This window comes from Phanerochaete carnosa (genome assembly GCF_000300595.1).
Source record: "Phanerochaete carnosa HHB-10118-sp unplaced genomic scaffold PHACAscaffold_13, whole genome shotgun sequence".
Lineage (NCBI taxonomy): Eukaryota > Fungi > Basidiomycota > Agaricomycetes > Polyporales > Phanerochaetaceae > Phanerochaete > Phanerochaete carnosa.
In genome coordinates, this window is record NW_006767640.1 from 791,778 (window position 1) to 812,424 (window position 20,647).

Here is a 20,647-nt window from a genome sequence, read left to right on the forward strand (position 1 = left end):
CCTGCGGAACCGCTCTGCGCGATCACGGAGTGTTACGGACTGCCTGACCTGACGGGCCTCCGCAGGGCGCGTACGCGGAATACATCCGCCTCCCGGAGACGAACGTGATGCCCAAGCCTGCGCACCTGACCTGGGAAGAGGCCGCGAGCATCCCCGAGAGCTTCTTGACTGGTGCGTGTGCCCAGGCGGGCATTTTTCGCCCCGTCACAAACGATGCTGATTCGCGCTGGCCCGCCCCGCGCGCCCCACCCAGCCTATCAAGCACTCGTCCTGATCGGACAATGCAAGCCAGGTGACGACGTCCTTGTCCACGCCGGTGCCTCCGGCGTCGGCATCGCGGCCCTCCAGCTCGCGCGGTTCTGCGGCGCGTAAGTGGGCCCCTCTCGCTCCCGCATCCCATGCGGCACGCAACCACCCCGCGCTGACACACACACACACCCCTCCCGCCCTTTGTCTCTCTTTGCTCTATCTTCTCTCTTTCCGCCCTGGCAGGAACACGGCGACGGCGACGGCGTCGACGCAGGCAAAGATCGACTTCCTGCTGCAGATGCCGCACGGCGCGACGCACGCGGTGAACTACCGCACGCAGGACTTTTGCGAAGAGGCGCGCCGGATCACGCGCGACAAGGGCGTCGACGTCGTCATCGACTTTGTCGGCCGCACGCACTGGCACAAGAACGTCGCCGCGCTCGCGCGCGACGGGCGCATGACGCTCCTCGCCTTCCTCAGCGGTACGCGTATTGTTTTTTTTTTCGTTTTCGTTTTTTTGCGCATCTTGCAGCAATTTTTTTTCTTGGACGTGGACTCCCCCTCCCCGCGCCGCCATTGACTGACACGCACACCTTCCAGGGAGCAAGGTCGAGGACGTGGACCTGGGCCCGATTCTGTACAAACGGCTGCACATCGAGGGCTCGACGCTGCGCAGCCGCTCTGCGGCGTACCAGGCCGAGCTGATAGCAAAGTGCGTCCTCTTTTTTTTTTTTTTCTTTTTCCTTTTCTTTTTTCCAACACTTGTTCTTTCCTTCTACGGGACCGCCGTTTTTGGCGCCCGCGCTCTTTTGCGCGCACCCACCTCGCGACGTCTCGACATGGCACTGAACTGGCCACCGCCATTCTTTGTGTATACAGGTTTCAGGAACACATCCTGGGCGAGATCACGGGCAGCACAGGCGAGGGAAAGATCCGCACGTACATCCACGAGGTCTTTCCGTTCGAGAAGATCCAAGACGCGCACAGGACGATGCAGGCTGATGCAAACGCGTACGTCCTTTGTTTCTCTCTCTCTCTCCCCCCTCTCTAGCGCGCTCTCCCGTTGCCGTTTCGCATGCTGATCGACGTCTCGCACGCTTCGCATCCAGTGGGAAGCTGATCGTGACGGTGTCCTGAGGGGGAAAGAAAGAAAAAGGCCATCTGCGGCGCTGCCCTCTGCCAGGCCAGAACCCAAGGGACTTCCGACGTGTGCCACGGCGACGCAGAACCCCGTGTAAACGTGTACGTTTGTTATATGTCGGTTTAGGAAAGCGAATGTGGCCACCGTGTCATCACATGTGAAGATCTGAAACCTGCTGGCAGCCTCTCTGCGTCAAAAACGCTGGCACGCCGCTAAACGCTCGGGGCGCGTTGGCCTCCGTGGGTCGGGCGCTCGCTTATCGTCGTCGCCGCTCAGCCTAAGAGGCTTTAGGCTTACATTACGAATGGTGATGGCATATCGTGTGGGCAAGGTTCGCGAGCCTAATGTACGATGCGGTCGTAGGGAGACCTAGCATGCGGGTGGCGTTGCGAGGCTACATATGCAGTAACAGGGTACCGGCGTACCAGCCTCCGCGTCGGCTTCAGCCCCTCGAAGTTACTACTATCTCCACGGCCCATGTCCCACCAACGCCAGCGAGCCCCACTCGCACTAGTCCAAAAAAGTCCCGTCAATGTCCCACTATTGCACACCGTTACGCAAGTGGAGAGCCTCCGCGCAAAGTTCCTGTGATCCCTGCCAATGTTCGTCTCGTTCATTTCCGCCGGCGTATCGCGACGTGCCCTGTGCCCCCTCGTGGTCTGTGCGGGCCCGGAGGCAGGGCTCTGCTCGATCACGACGGCCTTAGCGCGGCGCACCGCGTCCGCATCACTGTGCCTCGGATTTACCCTCCGCGGAGACCGTGCTCGAGGTGGGGGGGGAGGCTTCTGGGTTCGAAACGGGACGGCTCGTCGCACATTTGTTGCGAACGTCTCAGATTGGAGCCCGGCCTCGTCTGGCGCGGCGTGTCTTGCTGGCGTCCTGACAGCTTCGCTGCTGCAGCTCGTTCGGTCCCACGCAAGCGCGATTTGTCTGCCTGTAGGTTCGACGGTTCGACGTTTGCTGGATGACATATGAGCCCTTGGCGAGGGGCGCCGAAGCCGAACAAGCGTGGGCACGTGAGCGTCGCTCGAGCCCATCCACGTCAAACAGTCGCCGTTTGGCTCCGTGCCTGAGCGCAGGCGACGTGTATCGCAGCATTGCGCGACGCACAACGCCGCAGTGCCCCAAACGTATCAGGCCATCCAGACATCGCCACATCTGCGCAGCAACCCACAGACGACGAACGCTTCGGACACGGCCGACGAACACGTATGCACTTCGCCATCTGTTCCGTGCCTGTCGACCCGCGTTTCTCTGCCCGTTCCTACCGCCCCTGCCGTCAGCCAACCTTGGGAGGGAATCCAGCGTGTGAGCTGCACGGATTGCAAGGATGCCAACAGGGCTGCCTGGTAACTGCTTGCGGCCCTGGAGGGTCCTCGAGGCGGCCTGCGGAGCCTCGAGGCTGATGGCTGTCACGTGCGCGCGCGCGCGCGCGTCCTCGTCCAGATCTGCCCAAATCTGTCGCAGCCGCGGCTTGGAGGATCTCAACAGTAGCTGATGCGCCCGCCTGCGCACAGCTCGCTTCACCGCCGCGAACAGGCTTGCATCCTGATATCACCGCTTCGTTATGGGCGTACGCCGCTGCCCCGGCAGCACACGCCCTTTTCGGGGTGTCCGCGGCCTGTCCGCTGGGCTGGTCGATATGTCATCAGCTTCCCGAAATCCTAGTACGTCCTCGCCAGGCAGTGTGATGCCCGGCACCGTACCTGCATCGCCGCGTTCTCTGACTGTGCTTGACTAGCTGCCACGCCAGGCCATCACTAGTCATTGTTTCAGCTGATTCCGTCAGTTACTGGCTCGTGTCGTATAAAAGGGACGCACCCACCTCGCTGTTCCACCATCCCAGCTTGCCTCCACCAGACGTTCAAGACACTCCCGTCGACGAGACAGACCTCCCGCGCAGCACTCCACCCTATTCATCTCGTCCTCGCAACCATAATGTCTTGCTCTCGTCGCATCTCATCCGGCGTCAAGGCCTTCGCGCTCGCCGCCAAGCCCGTCGCCTCTGGCACCAAGGACACCTCCTCGCAGTCGAACATCAAGAACGCTGCGAGCGGGAACGGGGCAGTGTTCTTCTGAGAAAGGGGACGCGCACCGAGCAAGGTTCGTGTCGCAACGGGCTGACTCACCCTTGGCGCCGGGTTGCTGACTTGGCCCTCGCAGCCGCGCTTGGCGACGAGCCGTGCTCTTCGCCGCACTCCACGCAGATCCCCCCCCTACAGCGGGGCCTGCCATCCGGTGTCCACCACTCATGTCTGACACTTTCGGTCGAGGTCCCGCCTCGATCTTGCGCCACAAGACCTTGTGGCGCAACGGCGCCTGTAATATTGCGGAAGCAGGGGCTTTCGCCGTCGTCCTCGAGCCGAGGACGCAGTCTTGAAGGAAACACGGGACTTTTGGGAAACGGTTTTTATTCTATTGTGTGTGTACGTGTTCGTAATGCTCTTGCCCCCATCATGTATCTGTAGTAGTTTAGATCGCTCTGCCTCGGACGTTACCGTACAAGTTCTTCTCTATTTGTAATAATGGGCTCACCCGGCCTGCGGATCCTTTTCTTCATCTCACACTTGCCAGTGTCATCTCCAGATGTAGTGTCGTCCCTGTTAATAATGAACGAATATCACAACATCGCTTAGACTGGTCAGATGGCATGGATCGCCGGCGGTAAAGAGATTGAATGTGACCCGACGGTCTCACGAGTGACTTGGCTTGATTTCGGTCGCGAATGTGGCAGGTAGATTGTACCTGATAGACACCAGTGAGAGCGCACCTGTGTTCAACCAATTGAGCCAATTCAGTCGTGTGCCAGCCGCTGGAGGGATCATCACAAACAATCAGTGTAATACGCTGTGCGTTCGGCATGCGCCACCTCCGTAAAACAAGACATGCCGCATACAGCATTGCCGTGATAATTCTGACAGCATGAACAGCCGGAATTGCGCTCTACACCAATGCTAGCACTGGGTATGGAAGACGGAAGTGAAGCGGCCGTCCATAATGGTATCTTCAAAGCAAGAGGCCGGTCAAACCTGTGATCATCCTGCGCTGCGGGTTTGATGCTGGCCGCTTCGAGAACAATAACGGTCTGCGCATTCCAATCAACACTGATGTCTGCGGGAGGAAGGGAAGAAGATGGGAAGAAGAGAAGAACGTGCAGAGACTAAAATGCCTCATCAAGGGCAACGACCCCTTGCCCTTGCCCGTCGGGGCCCGAGTGCGCTTGCGGGGATGACGACACGGCTCGATGCGCAGGCGTAACAACGCGACACAGGGTATCACTCCCATTCTTGCGTCCCTACATCATGCGGTGCCGGGTGACGCACGCCGTCGTGCTAGAATGCGCGCTGCTCCGTGCAGCGCAGCGTACCCCGTGGGACATGCCGTCGAATGAGAGACGTTACGGACGTCCGCGGGCCATCCAGCGCGAACACGGATCCTAGCGGGCGAACCAGGTGCGCGCATAACAAATTCTGGGCCAGGCGAGCCGCACGGCTAGGGATCGCCTGCGAGCCGAGCGCAGCGCGGCATCAGCGTTGATAGATGGACGGCAACCGTCTGTTGCTGGGACATACGGAAAGGCAGGGTGGGCCTGTGCATAGGTGGAGAGTTGGCCGCGGCGTGAACGGTACAGGCTAATCACATGTGGAGGTCGAGGCCTGATACTTCTCTGCACCGCTATTCGAAGGTTGACGAGGCAAACTCGATGCTAGGCGAGCTCAGAGGAGAAAGCGCGGTTTTGACCCGTTCGATTGGCTTTGATTTCAGAGTTAGGCTAGGCGTGTACAAGCCCGCAGTGCCGCTCAGAAGCTTGCGAGCATAAAGGGGATTAGGTGGATGAAGAGTTGCATCCCGCAGAGTTAGAGTGGAGGCAAGACCAAAGAGGGCGCGCAGGCAGCATGCGCGGTTTGACTGTGCAAGCGTCTGTTTCCGAACCGAACCGCAGGGAATTGTACGGCTGATCCGGTCCATAATCCGGGCTTTTCTCACAGTCTTTACCCTCGACAAACTTGGTCACTGCCACCGCCTACCACCGAGCCATGCGGATCCTCAGCGAGCCTCCTCACTGGTCAGGCATAGCCTTCTGAAATGCGGTAAACTCTGACATATTTCGTCATAGAACGATACAGCCCCGGGAACAATTCTAAGGGGGGAAACGGCGGAACTGACGTCCCACCGCTGTCTCACCTCCATTACGGTGTTGTCTCCGGCCAGTGGTCTAGGCAGGCCTTTCTGCCAGAAGTGCGACGGCGCAAGCAGAGGTAAGTTCCAGGAAATCATGAGACGGTTGTCGCTACGCCGTCGCGAGAAGACGGGTTCGCGACGACGTCAGGCGGGATGCCTCTTACCGCAACACGCGCCGGCATCATAGACCCTGAGGCCTGCGCACATATATGGGCCTGTCATCTTTCAAATCGTCCTGCCAACTGCAGTCCACACCACAACCGGTCTCTCAGACGTCCCAATCCTCGCGCCGCAGAGCATGTTCACCAACGCATCCACCGTACCCGTCTCGTACAATGCCGCCGCCGTCGCTGCTCCCTCTGCGAAGCCCCGGCCGCACAGCGCACAAAGTGCGATCAAGTCCCAGGCCGCCGTCCACGCCGCCGTCTTCTTCTAGGCTCGTCTCCTCCCGCCCGTGGTCATCGTTCTCCTCTTCCCCCTCCCGACCGACGCTACGTCCTCACTCGCATCTCCACACTTCGCATTACACTGTTGCCAGCCCTACATACCCATACGAGCATTCGTCGGAAGCTACCAGGGCGCACTATATACACTACCCGCATCACACCATGCAAGTTGCAATTTGTGCAGCGGGCGACGTCCCTGCATTCGGTCATACCAAGCGGCCTACTGCAGCCTCACATACACATCACACGGATTGTCGCGAAGGCTCCACGCAAGCACCCAAAGATGTCAACATTGCTGAAGCTCAGTAGCTTCTAGCGCGTCGCGGGTCCGCGGCTGCACGCGCCAGCGGCCATGTCCACGATCCTACTTCTATCGACACGTCACATCGACGGCGCACACCAGCACGAGCGACTGGTGCACAATTGTTCAACGAAGCAGGCCGCGCCAGCAGGTGCGCATGCCAGTCTGGCTTTGCGCCACCAAGGTGGCAGAGCCGCAGCTCAACCGCCGGAGGAAAAGGGGCGCAGAGTACGGCGGGGATGCCTTCTGAGACGACTTGTGGGATGGTGAAGGCGATGTGGAGGGAAAGCACATAGTAATGCTGGTGTACTTCGTATAGAGGTGGATGCCTTGCCTGTCTTGACGCGTTCAAAATTTCTTGCTTCCCCAAACTTCAAATTTCGAAGATACGCAAGCTGACTTTGGTACTATTTTATTACCGCGGTACTGTACTGAGATTATGTTGTATATAGATTTATATATACCCTAGTGTATGTCTGTCTAAAGAGCTGATTGGATGTAACCCTCTAGAGCAGAATTTTGGCCTTCAGAACTGCAAAGCATATGCATCCGCTGCACGAGACATGAATTTGGGGAGTTTTTTGCTGCGAAGAATATGTAAAAACTTGTTTTACAGTATATTTCGTATAAAAGAGACGTCATTTCGCGACATAAAACTATGCCCCCGCCCGCCCCAAAAATTTGTCTCCGGAACTTTGTTGGCACCTGGCGGGTCTGGCCTGGGCGACCCCGCCATCATTGTGGCGTACCGACGCACGCATCAATCCCGCGTCAATCCACAACGGCAATACACGGGCGCTTCTCGGAGACCTCTCGTCGTCCGTACTCAGCAACATGAGGGGAGGGGAGATCGAGATGGAGTGGGCACGAAGGACGTCCGATGATTTATCTCCAGGTTGGCTAGAGGTAAAATAGCGTGTTTTTGACAGCAAACTAACGGTACTGGTAAGTAAGAGGTCTCGGGAGCAATCATTAAATATTAACACAAGTTGTTTCAGAAGCGATTGACATAAGTTGTTTATCCTCGAACCAACACTATTTAGTCGACACTCTCACCTTACGGTGTCCCTCGCATACCTCTAACACTCTTCATGCCCCCTCACAACTTGCTCAAATGACGTGCAGTGGAAGCAGCGTTGTGTCGGTCAGTGACTGGTCAGTGACTGGTCACTCTGGTCAATGACCGAGTCAGACATGACCGTGACTGGCCGGTTTTCCGGGTCCCACCTTGGCAGGCAACCATATCGCAGGGCGCCATCAGGCCCTGCCATTCCATTGGGGTCTGTCCCCCCAAGCGCTCGACCCCGGCATTTCGCTTGCGTGGGATCACGAAACCGCCCAGTCATTGACTGTAACTCGGTCATTGACCCATCAGTACTCAGTACTCAGTGACCAGCTGTCAGTCAATGACCGTGACTGGGATGACTCGGTCATTGACCGCCCAACGCTGAGTGGAAGAGCCTCTACCCTTGCATGCCAAAACTGCGTCTAACAATTCGGAGCCCACACTAGGTTTGTGGTACGGACTCCCAATCTTTTGGTACCGAGGCATGTTAACTTGAGACAGAATCTCTTCCTTTGCACGTCGTCCAGGCCCGACGCAAAATCGGTTCGGTTGCTGGGCTGTCAGGCGCTTGATATTTTAATCGTTTCGTATTATGGTAGGATGGCGGCTGGACTTCGCCTCTGCCACGATAACCCCCGGATGCCCTTCTGCCCATGTAACAAGGAAAGGAACACCAGGAGCTCCAAGAGGTCGGCCAGACTAGACACCCATGGATACGCACAAAAGCAGAAGTAGCAGGCGTTCTGAACAAGCTTCAGATTACCTGTCCTCGATATACTTACTGGAATATCTAGATTTTCGCGTAAGCACGACAATGGACCAGGGCCATGGTTGAGAATAATGGATACGTACGGGCAGCGCTGCTACATATTACTATTAGTGAGCGCAATTCTTGCTTATGCTGCGAGCTCACTTTGTCAACGCTCTGTTGTTTAAGAAGCTCGGCGTACGGCAGGACTGGAGGGACCATCTAAGCTCTGCGCGTTCACGCAACCAAGATCAGTCGAGGGAAACAACAGTGAAGCTTTTTATCGCACTCAGTGCTCGGTTATCGTTGCCACCAAGCCACCTAACGATGCAGAGTCTCGCCAGCCGCACGACGTCAACTATGAGCAAGCAGCGATGGCAAGGCCGCGACGAATTGAGGCTAGAGCGACGACAAGCCATTAAGGTCAAGGAAATTTACCTTGCGAAATACAAGGATGGTTTCGGTGCAACAAGGATCAACGAGAATTCGGGCAATACGTGGTCTCGTCCTAATTGCCATTCAATTTATCACCTGCTGACCAAAGCCTAGCGGTCCTTCGTGCCGAGGATCGACAACGTCCAAGTCGTAGTGTCGTTCGATGCCCCTTCCGTGGCAGCGACGATCGGTCCGACGCCCCTCGCCGCCAGGTACGACGCTGGGTCGATATTTCTCAGTCCGCTCCGGAGGTTGTGCAACCCCGGCGGACTGCAATGTGCGTCCTCGTGCTAGCGCTCTTCGTCGTGCCTCAAGTGCCGACCCAGCGCGTGCTGAACCTTGGTACGCTCCCCTTTCTCGCCGGCTTCGCCTCTGTATCGGCATTATTTCGTCCGAACCGTCGGTCTCGACGTACATGCTCTTGTTATCCCAGCCTGGAGCCCGCGCTCATGACAGTGCGCTAGCAGTCGCTTCATCCCAATGCAGCACGTCCCTGCCGCACTACTGGCAATAAGTGATTCAAATTGCAGGGGGAAACTAGGGCCGAGCAACATGTGCTCGATAACGTCGTCATGATGACCCTCGTCTGGCCGTTCCTCTTCGCGGGTCATGCTTGGCAGGCCCATCGTAGCTTTCCAAAACGCCCGCTTGCGGCCGGCCCACGGGACGGTCCGTATCTACCGTTCAGAATATTTTTGTTAGGTACTATGACTTTAGTAGTGGCCAGGATGGATTGATGGTATTCCTTGTAAGTGTTACTTCGCGGTCCGCATTACGTGGGTGCCTCGCCTAACCGTCCGTGGGGTATCTTCTGTGACTGATCACTCTTTGCCCCTTATGCCCATCAAGTGCTTCAATATATACCCTCCAACAACGGTCTTCCGCTCACTAGACGGCGCACTCAGCACTTCTACAACCTCGGCGTCGGTCCCGCGTGCAGCATCATGAGCGGCATCGCCGCTCTGGCACTGCCTGTCCTATGGACCCTGTGAGTCGCTATCGAGTCTGCCGTAGTAGAGAATTTGCAGTACAGGCACTGGCCGCCATTGTTAGATGTCGTTGCGGTGGGCGCACCCGAATATAAAGCAAGTATGCCGATTATTTCGCGTCCTAACGGACGAGGCCCGGGACTTTGCAACGATATCCATACTGAATAATCATAGACACATGAGAGATCATGCTTCCACGGCTACTATAACACAACAAAGATTAACCACACTTGTACTGTAAGCAGACTGATATATGTACTAAAGTATGCCTCCAAAAATTAACAGATTAAACGTAAACCCTCGAAATTAGGAAGACCCGAGTGACCTATAAGCGGAACATGCGAACTAGGGATACAGTGGCGAGGATTATACAGGTATTATGTTTATATTAGCGTAGAATTTTGCAAGAGCGGAATGCGTGGCAGATTAGCATGAGTGCGTGAAGGGTCGTGACGGGTCGTGCGATAGTTTTTCTGACAAAGTACGACATTAGAGCTCGAACACGCTCACAAATGGCGATACACGTACCAGGAGTTCATACATGATGCAATCATGCTAGTGAGATGTCGGACCATTGTCCTGGGGACGATGGCGCACGGCGGTCTTCGGGCCTGAGATCCAAGCCGTTCCGTCGCTACAGACGGGAGGTTAAGCATGCGAGCTAGTGCCAACGCGACGCTGAACGTACCGAAGATACCGAGGACACAATTGACTGGGTCGGCGACAGGTCTACCATGTCTATCTCAACCACCTTCTCCTGCTTGCTCTCCGGCGGGACGAGCGGTGTCTGGAAGAGGAAGCGGATGGTCTGAGTCCAGGAGAGTCCGAGTCGTGAGGACATGGCTGTGCTTTTTCGTGCGTCGCAGACCACGCAGACGGGAGTAGGTGGTGGTAGCGGTACAGGAGACGAGGAAGGACCGCTTTTGCGCGGCCGTACATATACATCCTGGCTTGCTGAGCAGTTCGCGCCGGATGCACCTCAGAGTGATGACGTCATCCCGCCCACCCCTCTCCCGGCGCCGCGTAACTCCGACCCCGAATACCTCTTACCGTCCCCTAAAACAGAAGCGTACACACGCTTCCGCCTACACTCTGCTGCCTGCTACTCGGGAATCCATAAGACTGGACGATCGATGCAGGTAGCCATTTTCTAGCTCCGTGGAAAGCTATGATGCCTTGCGCCTGGAGGTTGGTCGGCCATGCTTGAAACTAGCTGGATGGGACCTCCGCACCACATCATCGTCAGCTATTGTTGTCTGCAGATATTTTTGTTCAAAATAGTGCCACGTATGAGTGTATGTATTTCAAGCGGCTATTTACTTATGGATTGGTACTTGATTACCTTCCGCTCACCAGTTACTGATCAATAAATGCTCGGGTCCTGAATCCGAGACCCGGGCCCGTCTACTAACCTCTTTGCATGCCAGGGCCATGTATAAAGGATTTAAGTACGATTTGGGGCTTCTCACAGTGCCTTCGCCAACTGTATGTTTCAATAGCGCGCAGTATTACAATCCCATGGCCCAGCTTCGGGGTCCTCGGGCGCTTGGTCTCCGTATCCGCACCACTAATGCCACGCTCTGACTGCAGTCTAAGGCGACAGCCCAAAAGATAAGGACAGATAGCTTTACAGCGCGTCATTCAGAACTTACAGACTATGGCAGAGTGCAAGGTGGAGCAGCCGAAGAAAAGCATGATTGCGCGGATTTACCGATCTTTCTTCTACGTCGGATTGCTATATTCAGTGATCATTGCGCTTCTCACAATCCCAGCCGTCCAAAGACAGTGAGCCCAACAAAGCAGAAGCAACTTATTAGGATATCTGAATGTCTTCATATAGTGCTACATTCAAGCACGCGCTTAGATTCCCATTCTACACGAAGTATGACCTACCCGAGAAATACGGTCTAGCTCGTAAGTGTGCTCGTATGATTCGACTCCCTGTGTTTATACATGCCACCTGCAGCTGGCAAAACTTTGAATACGTACTTCACCACCCCAGATAACTGTACACTTGGCGCCTGGTTCGCCCTCGCGGATCCGTACTACCAGACCCTGCGGACCACCTTCCCTTCGCAGCTCTCACCCTTGACAGATCTACTGTGATTGATGCCATAAAGACACACCCAACGGCCCTTATTTTGCATGGCGCGGCCGGAACGCGGGCAGCCTCGTTCCGTGTCGACATGTACCGCGGCTTCACCTCGCGACTGCAAGCTAACGTCTTCGCGCCTAACTACCGCGGCTTCGGCGACAGCACAGGAAGCCCTGACGGCCCCGGTCTCGAACTAGATACGTACACGTCGTGGAAATGGCTGCTGGAGCGCGGCGCACGACCGGAGGACATCGTCATTGTGGGGCACAGTCTCGGCACGGGCATCGCGGGCCAGCTCGCGAAGCGTCTCGCAGCTGAGGATCTCCGTCCGAGGGGCATCGTGCTCCTCGCACCGTTCTCCAGCGTGAGTCGACTCATTGAGTCGTACGACCTCTGGGGCATCCCGATCCTGCAGCCACTGCAAAGCTTCCCGTGGGGTCTCAGTAGGCCGCCAAAACAGCTTCTGCGGAATGCGCAGCTCATCCATGTCTGCAGAGCTTCTGAAGCACATAGCCCGCATCGAATTCGACACGTTAGCTGCGATACAGGACTTCAACGCTCCGACGCTCATTGCTCACGCACAAGACGACACGGAAGTTCCCCACGCGCACTCAAAGACACTCATCGACGCTCTCCTCGAACCACTGCTTCCCGGGGCGATCATCCAACTTCCAAACGCACCGGGAAAGACGCTGACCACAGAAGAGTTCTTCGCGTTCCGCAAGCAGCAGGAAGAGCGCAACCTCAAGCGTGGTCAGATCGTTAAGACAACGGATGTCCTAAATTTTGGGATGATCGAGGAGTTCAAGGGTCTCCGTGCGCCGATCACCTACGTCGAGACGTTCTGGGGCTCGCATGGGGATATTGGAGCACAGGAAGGTGTGCAGGACCAGATGGCTAAGTTATTTGGACTGGGTATCTACCGCGCTGAGTATGAGCGTGAGAGCGATTCCGTGGTGGATCGAGTTCTGCATCATTTAGTGGAATGAATGTTTGGCTGTTACCGCTTCAGGGGCTTTGCTGAATTATACAAAAATGTGACTCGGGAGATGACCGCCTTTTCCGGTTGTTCAGCCTTGTCTTATCCCCTGCCGACGAAGGGCATGGTGGTAGCCCTACATCGAATCCCAGATCAGCCAAGTCAGACCAGCGCAGCGAAGTGGGCTCTCACAAGATATTGAAGTTCAGCACAGTCACATCCAGCGGCAGACTCGCAATATGGACGATCGTGTCCGCAACGTGTCGCACGTCAAACGTGCCCTCCGCCTTCACACTCCCGTCTGCCTGCAGGGCACCGGTCTGGTTGACTGCGGCCATGTCGGTGTACGCGTTCCCAATGTCGATCTGCGTGCAAGTGACGTTGAGTTGCCTTCCGTCGAGCGCAGTTGCGCGCGTGAGGCCGAGCACGGCGTGCTTGGTCGTGGTGTACCCTGCGGCATGCAGCCGTGGCGAGTGTGCAGAGATGGAGCCATTATTAATGATTCGACCTGTTGAGATGCCGTATAAGCGGATGAACACAAGGCTAAGTTGGACAGCATACCGCCCCGAGGAGATTGTGCCTTAAATATCTTGAATGCTTCTCTGGTGCAGAGGAAAGTTCCAATCACGTTGATATTGACGATGTTCTGGAACGTCGAAAGTGAAATTTCGTCCAACGGCGAGGCCGAATGGGATATGCCAGCATTCTATACAAGAGCTAGTTTAGGGACTCATGGTGCAAGATGGGAAGCTGACGTACATTGAACAAGAGGTCGATTCGCCCTGCAAGCCGATTAGCAGTCCCTACAACCTTTTTAATCACCTGGCAACCTACCGAACCGCTGCACTGCAGTTTGGAAGAGCTCGATAACGCTCTCTTCACTGGTGACGTCACCCGTAATCAGCAAGACCTTATCAGGATGGGGACACTCTGCCTGTGTCTCGCGGAGAGCATCTGTGCGCCGCGCGAACAGGACGAGGGACCATCCTGCCTTCGCAAGGGCGATGGCAGAGGCCTTGCCAATCCCTGCAGCCACGCAAAAATGAGATTAACCGTGTATCTGGTTGCCCTGAACATACCCGAAGATGCTCCTGTGACAACTGCGACCTTTGGTTCGGCGGCCATGCTCGCTTGTGAGCAGTTTAGTGGTAAAATTGGCGAGGATTTTGATGTTATTCTGGAGATGTCAAAGTACACTCTACTGCTTCGAGACTGTGCAGCAGAGATGAAAGCTCGAGACAAGTTCTGCACATCTCGTGCTGGTGAGACTCTGTCCAAACTCGCAATTGCCAAGGAACTGTCCGCTCGGAAGGCCGGCCGACTCACATGACCGGACGGCGATCGAGATCTCTACCGCGAAGTCGAAACCGCTTTCCACTGGAGTACTGAAACTGAAGCCCAGCGCAGGAAGTAAAGAGGATGCAAACATGCTTCATTCTGTGAGATGGCGAACAGCCCGGTGTACAACAGACTCCCCCTCACGTCTCTGGGCGCGGTAGGCACCCAAACCAAACAATTTCGCCATCTGGTCCTGTACGCCTTCTTGCGCTCCAATTTCCGCATGCGAGCCCCAGAACGTCTCAACGTAGACAATCGGGGAGTGAAGACCCTGGAACTCCTCGATCATCCCAAAATTCGGGACGTCCGTCGTCCTGACAATCTCACCGCGCTTGAGGCTGCGCTCTTTCTGTTGCTTGCGAAATGCGAGGAACTCCTCGGTCGTCAGCGTCTTCCCCGGTGCACTCGGAAGCTGGACGGTCGCCTCGGGAAGCAGCGGCTCGAGGAGAGTATCGATGAGGGTCTTTGCGTGCGTGTGCGGGACCTCCATGTCGTTCTGAGAGTGCGCGACGAAGGTTGGGACGTGGAAGTCTTGTATCGCCGCGAGCGTGTCGAACTCGTGGCGGATGATGTACTTCAAGAGTTCTAACCGCGAAGCGTCAGCCTAGTCATTCTCTGTCAACATCTGTGAGGATGGCGTACTGAGGCCCCACGAAAAGCTCTGCAGCGGCTGCAGGATGGGTATGCCGAGGAAAGCATGCGTCTCTATGAGCTTACTTAAACTAGAAAACGGCCCAAGCAGCGCGACGCCGCGTGGTGCGACACCTTCTATGGCTAGGCGGCGCATGAGTTGCCCAGCGACGCCTGTCCCGAGGCTGTGTCCATAAATGACAACATCCTCGGGCTCCGCGCCGTGCTGTAAGAGCCACCGCCAGGCAGTGTACGCGTCCAGGATGAGACCGTCCGAGTCCGGGCTCCCAGTGCTGTCGCCAAAGCCGCGATAGTCGATTGAGAAGACGTTGGCTTGTAGACGTGAGGTGAAGCTGCGGTAGGACCCTACGCGCCACGAGGTCGCACGCGTGCCTCCCGCACCATGCAGGAAGAGGATCGTGGGGAATGCCTGAATAGCACCGAGCACTGCGTCCTTTGTTAGTGGCGAGAGCTGCTTGGGAGAGGACATTCTAAGATTCTGGTAATATGGGTCTGCGAGGACGAACCAGGCACCGAGGGTGCAGTTGTCTGGGGTCGAGAAGTTTGTGTTGAAAGTTTTACCAGCTGGGTACGAGCTGTCGTCAGTTTAGTCGGCACTCAGCCCCACGATGAACCGTGCTTACGAGCCAAGCTGTATTTTTCAGGTGCATCGTACTTCGTGAATAGAGGGAATTTGAGGCCGTGCCCGTAGGCAAAACTAACCGAGGATTTGTTCATCAGGTATCATTTACGGATAGCGCCACTCACTGCTTCTGGACCTCTGGGATGGAGAGGACACCAATGATGACAGGGTAGAGCAACCCGAGGTAGAAGAAGGACGCATAAACGCAAGCGAACAGGCCTTTCTTCGGTTGTTTATGTGCTTCACTTGTCATTCTATAAAATTCCAGCGAGAGTGAGCAGGTCTATATCTAACAAGTTTCGAACCGGCTTGTAGCTCGTATTCGCTCCTCGAAACACGATAAAAATGCAAGTTGAATGTTGCAGAGTAGCAAGCAGCGGTTGCTGCTCCGCTAGTTATCGCGATCGGAGCCGTCAGTCGGCGTTGCCCGAAAGGAGTTGACCCGCCCAGCGTGCCGCTCTCTGCTTCCCCACCACCAAAAAATGTTCTCGTCCGCGCTTCCACGACGGCAGCTCGCTGCCTTTCACGACCTTTCGTTCTATGCTTGGATAGATCCACAATACCCTAATTGAGCGATGTCCGACGTTAGGTCACGATCCGTGACGCCTGCTCCAGCTTTGTCGGTGGAAGGGGCGAAGGACGAGGCGCAAGTCTCTAGGTCGCCATCGGCAACTGTAGTCGCCAAGTCCCCAAACCGCTTCGTGGCGTGGTTGCGGAGTAATAGCATTGGCAAGGGGATCATACATGACATACGCCGCCGCGCGTCGTACTATGTCAGCGATTGGACCGATGCTTGGAACTATAGAGTAATACCTGCTGTCGTCTTGATTTTCTTCGCAAAGTGAGTCCCCCGTCTCCATTCACTTCCTGTTCCCCCTTGACTTCATATGCCAGCGTGTTACCCGGTATCGCGTTCTCGCTAGACCTCATAGAGACAACTCAGGAATATGGCGTCTCGGAGGTCCTTCTATCATCATTCATGGCTGCGTTCATATTCTCGATCTTCGGCGCTCAGCCTCTGTGCATCGCTGGTGTTACCGGTCCCATCACAGTCTTGAACAAGACGATTTTCGACATTATACAACGTCAGGATAATCCCCCCAACTACTTACAGTTTGTCGGCTGGGTTTACCTCTGGGGAGCCATACTGCATTGGATCACGGCTGCATTAAACTGTGAGTAGCCTACGTGCGATTAGTTACTAGAGCAACATTGACAGCAACTACAATAGGGTGTAACTTCTTGCGATACGTCACCCTGTTTTCCTGCGATACCTTCGGCTTCTATGTCTCGTGGGTATATCTTCAGTATGGCGTACAGGTTGTCACTCGCCAGTTCCCCAACCCCTCAGCTCCAGAAAATACTCTGGATGGCGCATTCGTAGGCATTATACTGGCCTTGCTTATGGTCATGTCGTCATATCTCTTCCGCACTGCATCGCAATCCTCGTACTTCCATCGTCATGTCCGACGCTTTCTGGCCGACTATGGCATGCCGCTGTCCTTGGTAGCTGCCTCCGCGATGGCGTATTGGGGTCGGTTTAATCATGCCAACCCTACGACACTTCCTGTGGGCAAGGCGTTCCAGCCAGCTGGCGGCAGAGACTGGCTAGTCAAGTTCTGGCAGCTCGAAGGGAAATGGGTCGGCATAGCGTTTCCTTTCGGCTTCGCTCTCTGGGTCCTGTTTTTCTTCGACCATAACGTTTCCGTGAGTTTTTGAGGCCATCCTTACAACCGTCGCTGACCAGGCCAATAGTCACTCATGGCTCAGGGGAGCCAATTCCCTCTACGGAAGCCGCCCGGTTTTCACTACGATTTCTTCATTCTCGGGATCACGACCTTCATCGCAGGCCTGCTCGGTATCCCTGCGCCTAATGGCCTTATCCCTCAAGCTCCCATCCACACCCAGTCGTTGCTCGTGATGGAAAGTGCTCACAGGACGAAGAAAGACGATATTGAAACGTCTTCGCGATTACTAGAGAAGACTCCAAGACAGCCCGGCGAGCCCGGCCTTATAGAATCGAGGCTCCTTAATGTCCACATGCCTCACTTCCAACAGGAGCTTGAGCCCGATCCGACCCACGCCAAGGATGGTGACGGAGAGGCTCGCCAGCATGAACGGCCCGTCGCGGTAGTGGAACAGCGCGTATCTAATCTCGCTCAAGGCTCCTTGTGCCTCGTACTGCTCTCAGGGCCTTTCCTGCATGTGCTGAGTCTGGTTCCTAGAGGCGTCCTTGCTGGATTGTTGTGAGTCGCTCGAGTATTCAAGCAGAGCGAAGCATTTGATAATGTGTTTATAATAGCTGGTACATGGGGCTCGACGCCCTCGAAGGGAATGGGATCACTCGCAAACTCCTGTACTTCCTCAGGGATAAAAGTTTGACCCCTAAAGACGATCCACTCCGCAATGTCCGCAAGTCTAGAGTACTGTTATTCGTGGCTGTGCAGCTGGCTGCATTCGGGGCGACTATGGCAGTTACCCAAACCATCGGTACGTATGATTGGTACATTGCTGCCTCATTGCCCCGCTTATCCCATGCGACCGGTATAGCTGCTATCGGATTCCCCATAATCATCCTGCTTCTAGTGCCTATACGTACGCTGATAATACCTCGGCTCCCCTTCACTGCCGAGGAACTAAACATCCTCGATGGCCCAACGGCGTCGGAATTTGTGAGTGCCCTGAGATGCATCCGGCGAATTGCTGACGTATGTGTTGTCTAGACCATGGAATCAGTTGGGAGAGCCCATTAGTTCAGGGGGAGAAGGCTTCATTATGACGCTCCTCTATATCATAGCGCCGTCCCCTATGCAAATGCCCAGTCCCGATCATTGGTATCTTGGCTACTGACAGGTCAAATCAATTAGAGATTCGCATTAGACACCCCTCACTTCTCGTCGGGTGCCAGACTCCTCTTATCCTGCTTAGGTCCCCTTCCGAGGTGAGATAGATAAGAGTGACAGGTCGAACACGACGCCCCTACGGAGCGCGTTCACGGCGTGAACATATAAGTCAAGAAGCAGGTGCGCCTGGCTTCCCCTGCTGCTCCCTGATTCTGCGCACTGCGAAATGGCGTTGCGCGTCGCCGTGTTCCTCACCCTCGCAGGACTCGTTTCCCAAACCTCAGCAGCATGCGGACCAGGGACATTCACCCCCGACAAAGGCGCTAGCTGCATAGCTGTATGTGGGCCTGTGATGCACCGTGATGCCCTTTAGCTGATGCGACACCTCCCTGATGCCAGTGCCTGCCGGGTACCTGGCAAGATCGTGCGTCCACTTCCCCTGCTTGTCGCATCTCTCCTGATCATGCATGGTATCAGAGAGTAACGCTGCAGCTTGCAAGGATGCCCAGCCCGGCTACTTCGCGACTGGGCCCGGCGCGACGTCGGAGACAACCTGCTCGCCCGGCTACTACAGCACCGGTCTCGCAGCCCAATGCACGATATGCCCAGCTGGTACGCACTGCAACGGGAGTGGCAACACTCGGCCGCAGGCGTGTGAGCCTGGCAGATTCTCGGCAAGCCCTGGAGCGAGTCAGGATTGCAGCTTGTGTCGGGCGGGGACGTTTAGCAATGTCACCGGCGCAACATCTTGTTGTTCATGGTGCGTTCCCTATACTCTCATGTGCCCAGAGTCCGTTGAGTTGATATCCCCACAGCTGCTCAGGGTGGTACAATGTACGCTCTCACTTTATCTTCTATCACACGCATAGTAGGACTGAGAGTGTCGATGCAGGACCAAGCGGGCCAGACACACTGCTTCAGCTGCCCCAACCGCGGTTCCTTCCAACAGGGCTGGTCTCCGATTGGAGCAATCAGCGCAAGCGATTGTACCGCCGCCGTGGGGGCCATGCATTCCTGCAACCATGACGGTGATAAATGCCGTACATTCATTTTGAACTTCCACTTGTCGTTGCCCTCACATCCTTTGCAGCTCGAACCGGAGGATCAAGCCCGTCAAGCGGTGCCTACAAACGTTCTCCGCCGCAGCGCAAGCAGACACTCAAGTGTCCGTCGGGGCACAAGAAATGTCCGGTGTACGGCATGATCTACGGCGCAGGATACACACGTTCGTATGAGTGCGTCGATACACAGAACGACTTGGAGTCGTGCGGCGGCTGTGTCGATGGGGACTCGTGGAACGGCGAACCCAGCGCCGCGGGTGGGCGGGATTGCAGCGCTATTCCGAACGTGGACAGTGTACGATGTGCCAAAGGCCAGTGTATAATCGGTGAGTTGCTCTATGTCGGTGAGGGTGCAGTCTCTGATGATCCTTGTCCCCAGAACAGTGTAAACGGGGATACGCGATCACTAGCGACAGCCTGAAGTGCCGGCCGTTATTCGCCGGGAGTAACATATGGTGACGGACCGCACAGACATGGAACACTAACTAGCACCAATCGACTATAGAGAACGTGACTTTTTTTTCCTGTATTTAAAGTGCTACCAACGTAGGGTAATGTACACCTGTCTACTAGCGTCCGTATGGCGCGTAACTACTAGCGTCCGTAGAGGCGCGGGAGTCCATGGCTCCAATAAATAGTAGACAATACGAAGAAAGGAAAATGTCTCAGTGCTCACTGTGTGACGGTGAGCGCGGCCATACTAGAGAACGTGACTCTGCGGACAATGTCGCAAAGTTCTACGTCAGCTTACCAATTGATGAGCGACGAGTGCCCGACGTCCAACTTTGCCAGCGAAAACTTTGCGCGGATCACTTACCACCATTCATCATACCTTACTGGGATTGTCCTTCTACAGGCTATGCTCAGCAGGTTAGAGTGTCTAGCCCTTTTATCCAAGGGTTCTGCGTTTAATAATACTAATACTAATACTAATAATTGAGACCCGATGTTAAGTTCTTGGTCAAGGTCGTCAGAGCTTCTCCTTGACGGGATGCACTACTGGATGCGTGACTGGAGTTGATGTGCAGTCGCGCCTCGCGCGGAACTGGATGCGGGTTTTTCCCGTTGTGTTAAAGGTAGCATAACGTCCGGATTACGCCCAAGTTCTGCCCACTGATCGGTACAAAGCAGGTGAATCTCATGGTAAATATATCCCAACGACCAAGAATACGCAGCCCCTGGCAGAAAAAATGTGTGGCAGGTCGTCTTGTTCTCGCGCGGGTTAGCCTCACTGTCGCCAACTCTGGCATCGAACTGCCACGAGCAAAGAGTGAGCTGCTCTTCGAAGCGCTCGGAGATTTAATATGTGGCCATGGCATACCATGGGACAAACCTGGGACCTCAGCCCCGCTTGGAATTCAGATTGTTATTGCTTTTGGTAAATATTGCGAACTCACGCTTCTCATTTATGATAGTTCAACAACATGCTAGGCGAGCCGATGAATTAGTGAGGACTTTGACGAATATCCGAATATGAAACTGTAAGCCGCCGTATTTACTT

General features: G+C 55.5%; 6 protein-coding genes across 6 annotated transcripts in view; 4 read left to right on the top strand and 2 right to left on the bottom strand.

The window, feature by feature from the left end:
• Positions 1–4,017, top strand: part of PHACADRAFT_265363 (uncharacterized protein) — a 5,183-nt gene extending 1,166 nt beyond the window's left edge. The window contains exons 6-11 of the mRNA XM_007401712.1: positions 493–731; positions 850–961; positions 1,129–1,260; positions 1,359–3,026; positions 3,100–3,493; positions 3,554–4,017. Coding sequence (XP_007401774.1) covers positions 493–731; positions 850–961; positions 1,129–1,260; positions 1,359–1,386 — 511 coding nt within the window. The 3' untranslated portion in view covers positions 1,387–3,026; positions 3,100–3,493; positions 3,554–4,017. The remainder of the gene's footprint in view (positions 1–492; positions 732–849; positions 962–1,128; positions 1,261–1,358; positions 3,027–3,099; positions 3,494–3,553) is intronic.
• A 7,233-nt stretch (positions 4,018–11,250) lies between these two features.
• Positions 11,251–12,641, top strand: PHACADRAFT_167073 (uncharacterized protein; the record flags this gene model as incomplete). Its single annotated transcript, XM_007401713.1, has 5 exons — positions 11,251–11,342; positions 11,398–11,471; positions 11,524–11,599; positions 11,653–12,095; positions 12,148–12,641. The coding sequence occupies 5 exons, from the start codon at positions 11,251–11,253 to the stop codon at positions 12,639–12,641; spliced, it is 1,179 nt and encodes a 392-aa protein (XP_007401775.1).
• A 92-nt stretch (positions 12,642–12,733) lies between these two features.
• PHACADRAFT_106340 (uncharacterized protein) lies at positions 12,734–13,756 on the bottom strand (the record flags this gene model as incomplete). The annotated part of the gene is made up of 6 exons (XM_007401714.1): positions 12,734–12,767; positions 12,824–13,139; positions 13,193–13,337; positions 13,391–13,413; positions 13,466–13,657; positions 13,711–13,756. 6 exons carry the CDS (start codon positions 13,754–13,756, stop codon positions 12,734–12,736), a joined length of 756 nt encoding a protein of 251 aa, XP_007401776.1.
• A 307-nt stretch (positions 13,757–14,063) lies between these two features.
• On the bottom strand, positions 14,064–15,495 carry PHACADRAFT_106712 (uncharacterized protein; the record flags this gene model as incomplete). Its single annotated transcript, XM_007401715.1, has 4 exons — positions 14,064–14,554; positions 14,612–15,184; positions 15,244–15,317; positions 15,368–15,495. The coding sequence occupies 4 exons, from the start codon at positions 15,493–15,495 to the stop codon at positions 14,064–14,066; spliced, it is 1,266 nt and encodes a 421-aa protein (XP_007401777.1).
• A 322-nt stretch (positions 15,496–15,817) lies between these two features.
• On the top strand, positions 15,818–17,995 carry PHACADRAFT_106746 (uncharacterized protein; the record flags this gene model as incomplete). The annotated part of the gene is made up of 7 exons (XM_007401716.1): positions 15,818–16,083; positions 16,137–16,417; positions 16,474–16,949; positions 16,998–17,488; positions 17,545–17,732; positions 17,793–17,914; positions 17,966–17,995. 7 exons carry the CDS (start codon positions 15,818–15,820, stop codon positions 17,993–17,995), a joined length of 1,854 nt encoding a protein of 617 aa, XP_007401778.1.
• Positions 17,996–18,552: 557 nt separating this feature from the next.
• PHACADRAFT_106717 (uncharacterized protein) lies at positions 18,553–19,567 on the top strand (the record flags this gene model as incomplete). The annotated part of the gene is made up of 4 exons (XM_007401717.1): positions 18,553–18,845; positions 18,901–18,919; positions 18,978–19,125; positions 19,176–19,567. The coding sequence occupies 4 exons, from the start codon at positions 18,553–18,555 to the stop codon at positions 19,565–19,567; spliced, it is 852 nt and encodes a 283-aa protein (XP_007401779.1).
• Between the last annotated feature and the right edge of the window lie 1,080 nt (positions 19,568–20,647).